General features: G+C 36.6%; 1 protein-coding gene across 1 annotated transcript; it reads right to left on the bottom strand.

Annotated features, from left to right (window-relative positions):
- Positions 1 to 7478: 7478 nt before the first annotated feature.
- Positions 7479 to 10431, bottom strand: MAP10 (microtubule associated protein 10). The gene has a single exon (XM_081943040.1). The coding sequence runs from the start codon at positions 10238 to 10240 to the stop codon at positions 7724 to 7726; it is 2517 nt and encodes an 838-aa protein (XP_081799166.1). The 5' UTR covers positions 10241 to 10431; the 3' UTR covers positions 7479 to 7723.
- Between the last annotated feature and the right edge of the window lie 5224 nt (positions 10432 to 15655).

Here is a 15655-nt window from a genome sequence, read left to right as displayed (position 1 = left end):
GTGTGAGTTGTTTATGTTCTATGTCTTATGTCTTATGTCATTTTTATTGTTTTGATTATGAATGGTCTGTACACCGCCCCGAGTCCCTACGGGGAGAGGGGGCGGTCTATAAATTAAATAAACTAAACTAAACTAAACTATTCCTGGCTGTTTGCCTGGCTATTTCTGCTTGTTGATCTTTATTTATTTTTTTTACCAATCAAGAGAGCATCAATGCAGCTTCTCCTTTTAGATGTTGGAGATCGTTGTGGAAGTTCAGCACATTAGGAGGGTATCAGATGAGGAAGAGTAGCAGAAATTATTGGAATCACACATAGAGAGGCAACTCTTAACCTCTTGGCTAAGAATTATGTATTTCCTTTCTCCAAACTTGAAAAATGTTCTAGTTATTTAATCTAAAATATTTCTTGCACTCATTTAAAGGCAAAAATCCTCCAAGGCAGCTGAAGCAATATACCCACCTATAATTAAAAAAAAATTGAATAATAAAGCATTAATTTATTAAACCAGCTGTTAAAATATCTAGGCCATGATTGATTTGTGGGTGATTGATATGTAGTGTGTACACATACCATATCCTTTAGCAAGAGAGAATATTTTATAGCCAAAGAGGGCATTTCGCTGTAAAAGAGTCTAAAGGGATTTTGTGGCTATTAAAAGAACCATTACTCAAAACGGCGGGACTAGAATCTTCAATCTTTGATAGAACTTTTTTGGGGTTATGTTATGGCTCTAGTGACATAAGCATGCTAAGCCAACTGGATGTTTAATCTTCCCATTTTAGTACTTATTTTTAAAAATAGCAATCCCCACCCTCCAAACAACATCCAACCACAGTACTGAAATGTACTTTGATCAGTGTGATCGCTAAAGGCTGAAGCTAAGGCTGTGAGGTCAAAGGTTGCCATGATGGGGCAAAGCGTGAAGGGGAAAATGAAGTGCTCATGACAGCATCATCACATACTTGCACTGGATCTCCGGGGTACAAGTACATCATGGTGGCATATGTGTGATGAAGCTGCCTATGTGTATCACCATCTTGGCATCATCATATTCTGCTGCAGATTGTGCTGTTGACTACCCCTGATTTGTGTGATTAAAAATATATAAATTATATTGATTACCTGTAAGAGCAGGTTACAGTAACATAAGCACATAAACAATAAAGAGTATCAATCTTAAAACTTGAGAAGGTTATAATAATTATTACAACCTACCATTTTCTCTGGGAAAAATCCAATTTTATAAATGTCAAACAATATAATGCTGCCAATTTGTAAATCAAATATAATATGACCTTCAACAACAAATAAGCATATTCTGAAATTACTTTGGCACATGGAAGTTAAAATAATTATGCTATATTGCTTACGGTTTGCTATATTATTGTTGCATATTTCATTTCTTGTAAAATTTTGCTTTAATCTTGTCTTTGCTTCTCGTATCGTCTGGAGCTGAATGCAGTTTTAAATACAATTTCTATAATTGAATACATTTTTTATGCTGAATTGTGGCCAAAAGCAACTGTAATTGCAGATGATAGCAAGAAGCTTTCTCTACCAAGCTTCATGATATATTAAAAAGAAAAGGGCAATTAGTTGCAAGTGTTTTTCTCACAAATCCAATCATGGAGTGTACAGATTTCAAGAGCAAACTTTCAGGCATCTGACTGAAGCAACTGAAGAACAACATATATTTTGCAACTAATTCTAATGATACCAAACCTCAATGGCCAATTATGCAACTTACATCTAAGCAAGTTGTATCAATAAATATTGTACCTTTATAATGGTGTATAACAATTAAAAACAGATGTTTAATGCCACATTTTTTAGACTACTTTAAAATACAGGGGGCCACTTCTGCCTCAAAACCCAATAATTTTTGATGTACCTGTCACTGCTTTAATGCACCTTCTCAGTACCTCCTCCTCCTCCACCACCACCACCACTGAGACTGGCATGTGTTGCCATCAATTTTTAGAGGGACCACGCTGCTGAAATTTGGTGGCAAATCATTTGAAGTGACATGAAAGAGAGAAAGTTGACAAATGGAAAACATTCAATATACTGCATTTTTGTAGTAAGTTAAACTCCAGAAATATTGGACAGGAGGAGGAGGAGGAGGAGGAGGAGGAGGAGGAGGAGGAGGAGGAGGAGGAGGAGGAGGAGGAGGAGGAGGAGGAGGAGGAGGAGGAGGAGGAAAGGAAGGAAGGAAGGAAGGAAGGAAGGAAGGAAGGAAGGAAGGAAGGAAGGAAGGAAGGAAGGAAGGAAGGAAGGAAGGAAGGAAGGAAGGAAGGAAGGAGGAGAATAAATGGAGCACTGCTTTCATGCCTTTCCCTCAGATCTCGTGAAAACTGTAGTTGGACATCCAAAGTGAAATGTTTTCTGTGAGTGTGGATATGTGTGAATTTATTCATTCATTTTCCTGGCTCTTAATAGTTTGTAAAAGGTTCAATGTGATCATGACCCCATTCATGATTGTGCATTAATTCTTTAAAAAGCCCATTTGGGGAAGGGGGGGGGGGGGAAAGCATGTAGTCTTGGAAGAAATTCCCTTTTTCTTGTTAATTAAAAATAGTAACTTGGTAACTGTATCCTGTTTACAACATTATAAAGGCACTTTACAATAATCCTCCTCTTCCTCCATTAAATAAATTCGTAATATTGCATAATTATGAATGTGGTACCATTTCCATTAATATACATTATTGGATATTAGCAAAATATTTGTTATGTAATTAGGGCATATGAAAATAGTAAGGTTCAGCTACTTGTACAGGTAGTCCTTGACTTAGAACCATTTGTTTAGTGACCAAAGTTTCAACGGTGCTAAAAAACTGACTTACAACCTATCCCCATACTTACAACTCTGGTAGCATCTCCAGTCACATGATCCAAATTCAGGTGCTTGCTAACTGGCATGTATTTACAATAGCTTTAGTGTCTTGGGTTCGTGTGATCACTACTTGCAACTTACCCAGCTGGCTTCTGACAAGCAAAGTCAGTGAAGGGAAGCTGGATTAATGACTGCATAATTAACTTAACCGTGGCAAAAAAGGTCAAAATCAGGCACAACTCTCTTAACTGCCTTGTTTAGAAATGGACATTCTGATCCCAATTAAGTTATACGTTAAGGACCACTTGTAATAAATTTGTGGTTTCACTTTTTGATTTTCATAGTAACAAAATAAATTAGGAATTGAACGTGGAGCCATTGAGGAGCCTTCCAATCTTCTGACTCAAACAGCCCTGACTCAAACAGGACTCAAACAGCCCAAACTGTTCATGCACAGTTCATATACCCTTTTATAAGAAATTGCTGCTTGAAATTATTGGAATGCAATTCCAAAAATCAATGGTGTTTAATTCTTAAAAATGGATCTAGTGGCAAATTATTTCTGAAAGGTGGGAAGTTGATTTTTTTTTTATATTGCTTGGAGCCAGTCCAGAAGAGGACATTTCAACTTCTCTCATGAAGAAAAGGCAAAAATATATATTTTCTAGTTGATTTATGTGTAGCCCGAGACCAAATAAAACCACACTGCAAACTCAAAATTAAAAAGAATTAAAAAGGTACAGCAAGTTGTAGGGAAAAAAGTGGAGTGAAATAATAAACAGACATAACAGTGATATCAAGATGTGTATATAGATTTTTCAGTCCATTGGAGCTGCTCCTTCCTCTTTGGAAAAACTCACCTGAGGGGGGATTGTCTCACCTCTGTCTCACTTTTTAGTACTTGAGGCAGACTTGGAGTCTGGGAGTAGAGTCCATTGGATGAGTTGTTCCTCACCTTTGGGACTGTTTATCAATTTTATATTTGATGTCTTTTTTATTAAGTAATTTTACTGGATTTATTACAGTATTGTTCTTTAGTGATGGATGCTGCTCTTTTTGAATGGTGGGAGCAGAATCTCGGGTTATGGAGAGGAGTTTGTTTTTGTTTTGTTTTGAAATTTCCAATAAACCTACAGTACCTTGAAGTTTAGACTACATTTTAAATGACTGGTTCTTACTCTAAAATGGTAGAAAAATATCTCCCCATTTTCAGAGGTCACTCTGGAGCTACTGAAGAGAGTTCAAAGACTGCATACAATTTTGGTGCTTCAGGTTATCTCAGAACTAAAATACAGTGAAATGTTTCATGTATGCAAAACCTCAGAACTTCTGAAAGGGAAACAATCCCCCCCCCCCTCAGAACTGTATACCTGCATCACTACAACTTTCTGTGAGAGACTGGCCAAAGCCCAAATAGCGATTAATCCAAGGCCACTCAGTGATTTTCACAGCATAATGGTGATAATTATGCACTTTTTGTCCAACATCTTAAATACTGCATCAGACTAGAGGCAGGATCTATCTTCAATTGTGATTTACACTGTCTTTAAAATGCCATACTTGGGAAATCAAAGCACTCAGTTAATCAGTTTTCTCTGGATTATGCTTCCCCCAAGCCCTAAAACAGAAACTGGTAATTACAGAAACTCTGTAGAATGTCAAAATAACCAAGGGCACAACTAAACACACAATGAAATGCATTTATCTTGCATGGCTGTAATGTAATCTGAAATGCTTTTATATTTGGAATCTTGGATCCTAACTTGAGTCCTGTTTTTGAAAGAGGGATTTCCTCCCTAATCTTTTACAACAATCTTTTAAACTCTCTCAGAATTCTTTATACTAGCATGAGATTTCATAAAGTGGGTTGCAGCATAATTTATAATGATTTTCAGCACACAGTAACGAAACATTGAAATGATCAATGTTACTTGGTCCATAGCACAATGTATATGCACAAGATAGCAGAAACATCAGCAAGTCATTTTAATCTTTTAATAGGTTAAAGCAAACTCAGTAACATATCAAAACATTACTGTTTTTACCTTAGTTAACAAAAATCCAAAGAAATATGAATTTTCTTAAACTCAAAAATTGTTCATAATGGAAATGGACTGGAAGAATACATTATGTAATACCTCAAGGTAAAACTAAACTGATTTTATGCAAAAGGCCAAACATAAATAGGGAGGTTTAATTTAGATTTCTTCTATAGTGAAAACTGATACTTGTATGAATGATCAAGTCCTTATATCTTTTTTAAAAAGTCTGTACAAAATCTTAAATTATAAACAAGAATGCCATCTCAAAACATTTTAAAACAAGGAAGCAACTACTGGTCTTTTGGCTTGGTTTCTATCATAATATGGAAATTGGCAGCTAAAGCCAACATTAGTTCATTAGTTCAATGCAAGTGAATTCTGACATGTAATTTTTCCCTTGGCACGTCATAAATCACCACAGGACAAATGCCAATTCTGCCATCCTGCGATAGATTCCACATTGAAATGTTGGAAGACAAAACGGGAATCCAATGTCATATTCCATACTGACTGTACCTTAGTAACTTAGGTATAAAGTGTAACATATTCATATTGTTTAGCCTTTGATTTTAAATAACAAAAGCAAAGCAATAATTGGGAAGTTGTGACAGATTACAAGGTGTTACTGTACAATTCTTGCTCTTACTAGTCAGGCAAATCTTTGACCAGTACAATTAAAAATCCTCGGAGTATCTAATTAAACATTCTGGAATAAAATAATAACAAAGTATTGAAATCATAATTTGACAGTTACATACAAACAAGAGCATAATAATGTAACATTTTCCTTAAATTGTGAAGGCCTGCAGTTATTAGGTACTAAACAGGGGTAAAATAAAAAAAGGTGTATTAATTTAATAAAATGGTTATAATGGATTATTCATCATATTCCAACCAATTTTAGTGCTGCTGTGCAGAATCTAGCTACTTGTGCTGTGACTACAATCTGTTGGTCTTTAAAACAACCACTGAAGATAAATGGTGTCCGAACAGTTAGGTTACTTATTATCTGGAAAATAAATTTTGCTCAAACATCTGTATAAAAAGAGCAGCAAAGAAGGATGTGTCCAGAAGTTGCCACCTCTCCATAATCAGAAGGACACAGCTTTTCAGCCAGTGGTATCCCTTTATATTTGCTGTCCAGGATGGCTAAGGGAAGTATATAGCATCATGCAAGTGAAAACACTTTCTGATGATTCACTATCTCTAACTGGCTAAGATAACGGGCAGGAGTGACTTGCTCTTACCAAAGGTTTGATCAAATCTTTTGTTACTACTTTTTAGGACCAGTAGCAGATTATTCAAAAGAAACGAGAACAATTTTTTGCATGAATTATAAACAATACATTCATATTATTACCCTCTTACTACCTAAGTACTATATGTTGTAAATTAGCTAATCTTTCTAAATTGTTTTTTTTTAAATCTTGATCCCGAAAGTATTTATTATAAAAGTTTATCTCTCTCTTTTTATGTCAAAAATGTATCTGGCCAAAAAGCCAGTTCTTTATAAGAACACCAGCATTCTTTACAGTACTGGCATTGAATTGATCTCCTTTACTTACTAATATAGCTAGTAAACACTTCATTTAGTAGCTTTATACTTGGATATGCGCTTATCTGCATACAGGGCATGGCAAGGTTAATGTATCAAGAGTATTAATGTATCAATCCCATGTTTTCTGGAAGTTTACTCAATTAAGTTGGGAACTTTAACCTGCATCTTTAATCACTAGCAGACACAAATGCATGTCTACTATTGGCTACCCATTTTGCTATGTCATTTTTACACCTGCTATTAAAAAAATGACTGCATTTTCCTTAAAGCTACTGAATATAGTTGATACAGGGTTTTTTCATTAGTTTTAAAAAATATTTTAAAGTGTTAAATATTACTAGCATATATTTTGAGAATGCATGCCTATGTTCATACACTTTTTAAAAAAAGTATATGCAACATACCATTCCATAGGTAGGATTCCATTTTTCCCACCCAACATATTGTACAAATTAACACTAGGTTGAATTACCTGAAAATAGTGCAAACTGAATACATAACGATTATGACAAAGTGCTAATAAAAACAGGAAGCACTAGGTTTGGATTTAAAATTTAAAAATTATGAAGCAAAACTTAAAATGTTATGACCACAGATTAGAATATTACTATAGGAAAAATAACTGCTAAGATTGACATATAACTGGGCATTGCAATTGAAGTAATAGTATTTTTCAAATCATGTTCTGAAAATGTTCTGCTTATTTTTGTGGAAACCTTGTTTTTTAAAGTATGTATTTTACTGAACAATTTTTTCTTCACTGATAACTATAATTCTCTTAAATTCCAAAGTGTAAACAAACATTGGTTTATTTAAGTATTATTGTCTTAAGTAGTCTACAATCAACTGTAGTTTACTTCTTTTCTAGTGGCCTTTAGTTATTTTTTGTTTTATCATTAGTTTGAAAGAAAAATTAAGACAAATGACAAATTGGGAGAATTACTTTAAGCACACTAAATGATTTCCTATGCTCAATGAGAACAGATTTTTATATGAACAGAAAACTTCTACATCAAACTGCCCTTGAATTTCAGATGCAGCTAATCACAGAATGTAGATGACTTGGAGACAGCTAAAAGAAAGAAAGAAGGAAAGAAGGAAAGAAAGGAAGGAAGAAAAGAAAGACAACCACCAGCTGCACAGAGCTGCAGTGTGAGTTGTTCATTAATCTGAAAAACACTGTGCAAAGCCTACACTTGTAAAAAAAAAGTCCAAATTCCTTTAAAATGTTTTCTTATTAAACATTAAAACATTTTCACTTCGATTTTACCATTACTATTGATTGCTACATTGTGTATCCTGGAAGCTTGTTTATTACTAATTCACTGATATGTTTACACTGATTTGTATTATTCATCTTTCCGAAGCTATCTTCTTTTTCGTTGCCGGGTGCTTTGTTTTCTTCTAGACCACTAAATTCAAGGTCAGACATACTAGAGGGCAAGTAAGAACTAACTTGAGATGTCCTTGCAGAATGGCTGTTTTGTAGAGATGACTGGCTTTTTACCATGTTACACTTTTTATCAGGCTGTATTCGTTCGTCCTCAAAAGTCTGTGTAACTTTTTCCTTTTCCTTTTCATGAATTGCAAGTTGGTCTCTTAAAGTTCTAGCAAGGGAATCATCATCAAATGTGTTCAATCCAATGCCTAATTTGTTTTTGTTAGATTTTAAGTTGTATGTCTTTTTACAAGTCTGAACAGGAGATATAGCTGAAACCTTCGGAAGAAGAGGTGAAATACATTTAGCAGGAAGACTTCTGGAATTTTTAGAGTTGGAGTCAATGCCTGACTGACTGTGTTCTGAGTTTATAGATAAAGGTCCAGGACTGTTCTCTGGAGCTTCAAAGCTTTCACCACAACTGTCAATACTGGTAAAATCTTCTGAATAGGCTGCATTTTCAGAAGTAACTATTAAACTATCTGAATTCTGACGTGCATGACTCTTTTCCAAGTTGTTGGTGTGCCTATCTTTATATATATATGGAATGTTACAGTCACGTTGCAAACATTTTTCTATCACAGCATCTACTGGATTTTCAAGGGCTTCAGTGTCCTGTAAAAAGACTCTTGGCAGATGGACTTCCAAGCTCTTTTCTTTATAATTAGAATCCACACTTTCATACAAGTACTTCCCTTTGGCATTGTCTTTATTCTTCATACAACTGGCTCCAAATTTTTTGGTAATACGAGAGTTTATTTTCTTTGTGGTCATAGCGCTATTCCGGCCAACATTGCTTTGTATTAAAGTCTCAACATTTTCATTAATTTGAGCATTTTGATCATAGATGCTTTTTTCATCATATTGCCCAGAAGACTTTGGATTATAGTCAAGGGAGCCCTTGAATATTTTTTCTTTAGTCAAAGAGCTTTTACCTTTTTTTTCAAACGATATGTCGCCAAGTTTTTTACGACGATATTCTCTCTTTTCATGAACCTTCAACATACCTGGACTGGATCGCTGAACACGAAGCTTTAATGTATTCGGCATCCCATTAGAGATTTTCCTTCTAGTGAGAGAACTTTCTTTGGTATTAATTTTTTCAGGGCTCACAGGTCTGTCAGTGTATACTGGTTTTGTACAGGTTTTGCCAGGACAGATAGAAGACATGCCTTTTAAATGATCTGGGCGATTTCTTTTTAATTTAGGACTAGGTGATCTTCCTCTTTCTTTGCGATGTGGGGTGTTCTTCTTATCATCCCAGCAGGCACACAGATTCTTACCATTACAGGGTAAGATTTTTGTACCATCTTCTGCATTTTGATATAGCCATGCCAACTGAGGATGCACAGTAGAGGGTCCTGGTGGTAGGGGCTGGCTATTTAACAAGGAGAGTTCTACCAGCAAAGCATTCAGTAGAGGCAACTGAGTTAAAGACTGCCTAAGCTGTTCTGAAGTACTCGGTGTTGGTATGCTGCCGAGTAAGGGTGACAGAGCCTTCTCAGCACTAACTACAGGCTCCTCCTTAACAAAAGGTAAAGAAGTTCCTTCCTTGGGAAGTGAATCTTGAGCGGCCATGATTATCACTCTTGCTGTAGGGCTGGGGAAGCAACTTTCCGTTTGATGACTATAATACATTGGTGGGGGATAAAAGGCATTGTTGTCCAGCTCTCCTGCGATTTCTTCTCCACTTGAGCTACCGGAAAAGAGCTCTGGGTCTGTATCAGGGCTGCTTAAGGACCCCCGGCTGGGGGCAGGGTCCTGCTCCTCCTCTCCTTCCGAGATGAACTCCAGACTGAGCCTTGGCTCCGCAGCTCTCCCTCGCGGAGAGTCTCCAGAGAGGGTTTCGTCCACCGCCGCCCCTTGATCGAAGTGATCTAGGGCCGAGGAGCCCAGGCTGTTGAGACGGTAGCTCAGCGCCAGTTCCCCCACTGGTTCTCCCAGCAGGTCGCGCACCGGGAAGTGGCCCCTTCCAGTCGCCGGCCCCGAGCCAGGCAACAACTCCTCGGCGGCGGCCGCCAAAGAGATGCTGGACGAGCCGAGCAGGCGGGCGGGACCCTGGTTGGGAGGTAGCGCCAGCAGTAGCGCGTGGAGCGGAGAGCGCCGCAAGAGGCCCTTCAGAGCGTCCGGCCGCAGCCTGAAAAGGCACGACTTGCCCCGCCCGAAGGGCACCACCGGCCAGGACGCGGCCCGCGGGGCGTGGACCAGGAGGGTCGGGAAATCCAGTAGCCGGAGAGCCACGGACGGCAGGAAGGGCCCGCTGTCCGGTAGCAGCGACGGCAGGAGCCGGTGTTGCACGCGCGCTGACTCCACCAGCAGCTCCAACGAAAACAGATGCTCTCCGCAGCCATCGCCCCCCTCCATGCCAGCCCGGCGGGAAGGCGCCCCAGATGGCTTCTCAAAGGCAGGAAGGCCGCGGTTCTCGCGAGACTTGGAGGCAAACCGCGCGACAGCCGGGACGCGGCCTCCCCGTGTATAATGATTGCTATGGAAGCGGTGGCCCTCCGTTGTCTAGCGACGGTTTGCCGTCGCTGCGCTTTAGCGCGTGGGGGGGGGGGGGAGGCCGCAAAGACCTCTGGGAATGCGAGCTCCTCGTGCGCGCGCGGGCGCCGAGCCCTGGGATGCTCGAGAACGCTTCCGAAAGGCGGACGTTGCCTTCAGGCTGAAGTCCCAAAGGTGCTTTTTAAAGAGGAAACTGGACTTTCTAGATTTTCGTTGAAGACGTTTCGCTTCTCATCAACGAAGCTTCTTCAGCTCTACTTGGATGAGATCGTCTTCAAGGAATAACTGTCCCCACTTATTCGTATCCATTTCCTGTTTTCATAATCATGTTTATACTTATATTTGTTATATTATGCATGCTTGTCAAAATAAATAAAGTAAATAAAAACCAGAAAGTCCAGTTGCCTCTTTAAAAAAGCAACTTGTAGACAACAATGACCAGGATGACTGAGAATCTCCGTAGACTTCAGGCTGAAGGTCTAGACTGCGCCAGTTGCTCGAGGAGACAAGAACTACGAGTTGAATACTTCGACTGCGGCTAGTAATACTGTGCTATCCTATCGGGATGACGGTGTCTGGACGGACGCTAACGATTCGTGAAAGCTACCTGTGCTGATAACTTCTTAAAAGTTCTAGAGACCAAGAATACTTAAAAAAAAACATTTTTATTAGATTATAGAATAAAATACAAAAATATGAAAGCAAATACTAGGACACAGTGAGGAAGAAAGGGGGAAAAGAAAAGGGAGTGAGAGTAAAGAGAAAAAGCGCTGACATACGATTCTCTGTGTTGCAGTAGAATACTTTTCCAAAATAATATAAACTAGTCATTTCTATAAAACAAACCAATCTAATCAGTAAAAGCCAAAACCAAGTTTAATTTTTTCCACCTCAAGGACAAAGTCCATAAAAGCGGTCTCCATATAACAAGAAAAGTACTTGTATTCTTTTATTTAACCAAAACTTAGCCATCTCTGCCAGCTCCATCAACTTCTGTAGCCATTCATCCATGGTGACAATCGAAATGTCCTTCCATTTTTGATACAGTAGTCTTGTTATCCAGAGTCCAAGAATACTAAACTAGGCAAGATAATAAAATAAAATGCCTTTAAAAAAGGGTTGAGTGGGTTAACACACCAGTTTTAATGCTGAAGCATTTGGGATCTGTAAACTTGGAGTCCTCTCCCGTGGGAAAATGGGATTCGGTTGTATTAAGGATCCTCTCCATTTTTGCTGCAGAATAGAATCCAATGGTTCAAGTTTGATTTGTAATATTTTGTTTATCAAGGGATAATTAAAAGGGTTCTTTTAGCATTTTTATGCTTCAAAACTTACTCATTTTCTGTGTGCAGAACACTCCACAGTGAGAAGAAATAGAAATCTAGCTGAAAATGAATGTGTTTGTATTTATAACTCTTGCTTTCCCCCTGATAATGTAATATGTGTATGCATGGAAGTCTTTTTATTTTATTATTTTATTTATTTTTATTTTATTCATTTTATCCTCACAGTAACCCCATAAAATAGATTAGGCTGCAAGATACTGATTAGCTTAAAGTCACCCACTTGATTAATGGGTTTTTATCTCTTATTATGGTACTATAATCATAATATTCTCCTGAATGATGTGCACAATCCGTGCACATTTAAATTATTTAATTTGGAGAATTAAACATTAAGCATGTGATCATTGCTTTCTGGTTATGATAAATAGTAAAACGAACACTTAACTTTCCTTAAAGGTTTAAAAATAGTTTCTATCCTTGGGCTGCCAGACTTTTAAATACAACCACAATCACTACATGCACACGCGGAAACGTATGACTAGTTTTTTTCTTTTTCTTTCTTTTTTCGTTTCCGCTATAATTTTGCACCAGTGAGGTTAAAACCAATTTAATTGAATTTATTTTGTACAATGACAATAAAGACTGTACTACTTAATTGTACCTCGTATTTGTGCTTTTTCTATGCAGGCTTTCTTGAATCAATGACCCTTAGTTAATAATTACATGTTTTCATTGATATACCCATACACATCTACGCAAATGGTGCTGAAAGTGCATGAGGGTTAGGAATGGCTACATTTTTTGTGTGGACACTGGACACACTTTAGAAATGATACAGAGAAATTGGAGTAGATTCAGAAAATGGCTAAGAGGATTATGGGAGACTAATAATTAAGTCCTAAGAAGACAGGTGAAAGAATGTGGCTATGGTTTGCATTGAAAAAACTAAAGTGAGATATGAAAGCACTTTTTAGATACCTGGAAAGATGTCACATAAAATATCAAGATCTATTCTCTTATTTCAAAATTAATTACAAGAAAACATTTTAATCAAATGCTACAAATGTTTTTTTAAAAAATCCAATGCTAAGAGCAGCAGACTGGAATCAATCAGAAAAGGTGATAAGCCATCTTCAAGTAAAGACTGCGAAGCTATAATTGTATCTCTGATTATTCAATTTAGATTCCTGTCTGGGTAGGGATTGGTCTTCATAACCTATGTAGCCTTTCAAATTCTATGATTTTGTGTGTTTATTGTTAACTATCAGTACGTGCACAGGTGTTAAATTTTTGCCAAGATGTTTGGTAATAATAACAAATCTTATCAATTACTATACAAATTGGTAATAATAACAAATCTATCAATTACTATACAAATTTGGAACATAACATCTTTATGTTTTACTGATTTTATTGTAATATAATTGCTGTAGATTGCTCAGAATAATTGAACATTGGGTGGCAATTTATTATTGCATATGGTATTTCTTGAAACTACTTAAACGAATGATCGCAGAATTTCCTTTTCATAACTTTTTTCTGATGAGCAAAAAGTAAAAAGAATGGCAAAATACAAGACAGTTATAAATAGAAAATGGCAAGATATGGATTCTTGTAAAACTATCAGGTACGGCAATTGCAATATTTTTTTTCTAAAAGTACTATCAAATTATATCTCTTCTACTGTGAAATTAACTGATTTTCTGAAAACATAGCTTTTCACATTGCAAAGTCAATGTAATTAATCATTGATGCAGATAAATGCTAGAAAGTATCAAATAATAAGAACATAAAGTACTATTATTCCAGAGCATCTTTTTCCTTCAAATTCACTGAGTTATCCTTAATCTGATTACCTCTGGGATTTCATGCAGGACTTTTTTAAGCATTTGGGGTTAGAATGATTTGAAGTGAATAATTCACTTATGTTAAGACAGAGAGATTGCTTTTCTCAGCGCCTTAAGCTAGTGTGCTAGTTATGATTTGGATTTTTTTTGTTTAATGGAATTAGCTGAACTCATCCAAGTTAGCTGGAATTCAACAGCAGTTTTTTAGAACTGCAAAGCTTTGAAGAAATAAGTGTGTTAGTATGTTTTATTTAAGGCAGGGGTTCCCAACCTTTTCTATATCCCGCACCCCTAGAACGCTTCTGATTCTTGCACCCCTTAAACATAATTATATGCATATAATTATAGATGTATACTATAAGTTTGAAACTTCTAAATCCAAATTTTTGCATCCCCTGGCATATTATCTCACACCCCCAGGGGATGTGAGCACCCCCGGTTGGGAACCCCATGGAAATAAGCAGATATGGAAATGTGACCATGAATTAGGCAATCTACTACCACATGTGGTGGTCGTGCCAAAAAACAAAATAATATTGGCAGAAAATCCAAAAGTGGCTGATAGAGATAACTGAAGACGAAATACAATTCACACCGGAACTATTTTTTTGGGGAATTATAAATAATAAATATACAAGGGGGTAATTTACTTAACAATACATATTATTACGGCAGCAAGAATGGTCTTTGCCCAAAATTGGAAAAACAGGGAAACTCCACAAGAAGGGAAAATAATTAGGAAAATTCTGACCTGTGCGGAAATGGATAAATTGATGTGGGAATTGAAGAAAAAGACAAATCAGAATATTATAAGATCTGGGATAAATTTTATCGATGGTTGGAACAAAAAAGGAAAGACCCAAAATAGGCAATGGCTAAGATTCATAAAATGGAGACTAAAATTATAATAGTGAAAATGTATATTGGTTGGAAATGTGATATTTTTATATTTGTAAATACGGAATATATCAAATGTTAAAAAGCAGGGTAGCTACAATGTATAATTTTATATCTTAGCATGTATGGCATAGATTTTGCCAGGATGGTTACACTGTGTCCAATGTTTTAATTTGTGTTCAATAAAAAAACTTTTTATAAAAGAAAAAAATCAGATATTTTCCCTTCAACATAAATTTCCCTTTTCCAGTAATGAAATACTGTAGCCATATTAATATTTATACGTATAATATTTAAAGTGTGAAAAATTGAGATCGGTTGCCTTATAGAATATGAACTATGATGTACTCTGAGTAGTATGATTTCAGGAATGGCTCATTAGGGGCAGATACATTCCATCTTAAATTAATCTTCAAACATGTTTCATGATTTTTGGAATTTGCATTTTAACAAAATGTTTCAACAGTTATATTACACTATTGTAGATAAGAATGGAAATAACTGAACTAATGAAATATGTCATCTGCTGTATATAGTTTTAGTCTTATCAGAAACACAGTATTTTAAAAATAGTTTCAATTAACCAAAGGGCAATTTTTAAAAAAGTCTTGAAAGGGATTATTTTGCAAAAGGTCCCCATGTTTTAGAATATAAGCGTCCTTCTATTGGACTGTGGCCTAACTACCATTTCTGTCCTGTGCTAATTCCTTTGCTCCAGAATTCTGTGCAAACATTTGCATTGGAGTTGCTGTTTTCTAAACATGTACTTAACTGTTTCTCAACAAAATTTGCAGAATTAATATAATGGTGTAAAACGCATTTGTTATAGTAAAGGAAGTATATATTTATCTATATCCCAAATTCACAAATTTGCTTTCTTCAAACTAAGATGCAACATATAGAGAAGGAAGTTCCAACTCTCCAAATCGGCTTTATTGCAATAGAATATAGGTAGATAACTCAGATAAGCCTGGGGGAGATTTGATTGCCACCAATCAATATATCATTGAATTCTATTGAAATAATACCAATATGCCCTTCAGATTTGGTCACTGCCTGGGAGGGATACTAAGTGTTAATGTTCTTTTGCTGTATCTTTTCTATACCTCCTTCCCTGCTTCTGTTGCCTCATTCAGTCCTGTTTATTAGCCAATCTTTCCTATTACATGTCCCTTCCTTTCCTCCCAGTTGAGATCTTTGACACTAGCTTTGTGTATGTGTGTGTGTGTTTCCTTTCACATCCCTCT

The sequence above is a fragment of the Natrix helvetica genome (assembly GCF_964273705.1).
Source record: "Natrix helvetica genome assembly, chromosome: 2".
Classification (NCBI taxonomy): domain Eukaryota; kingdom Metazoa; phylum Chordata; class Lepidosauria; order Squamata; family Natricidae; genus Natrix; species Natrix helvetica.
This window is presented reverse-complemented; position numbering and strand designations above follow the sequence as displayed.

Bases quoted from the DNA above. Each gene is read 5' to 3' on its own strand.
- MAP10 (XM_081943040.1), bottom strand. From the start codon at position 10,240: ATGGAGGGGGGCGATGGCTGCGGAGAGCATCTGTTTTCGTTGGAGCTG.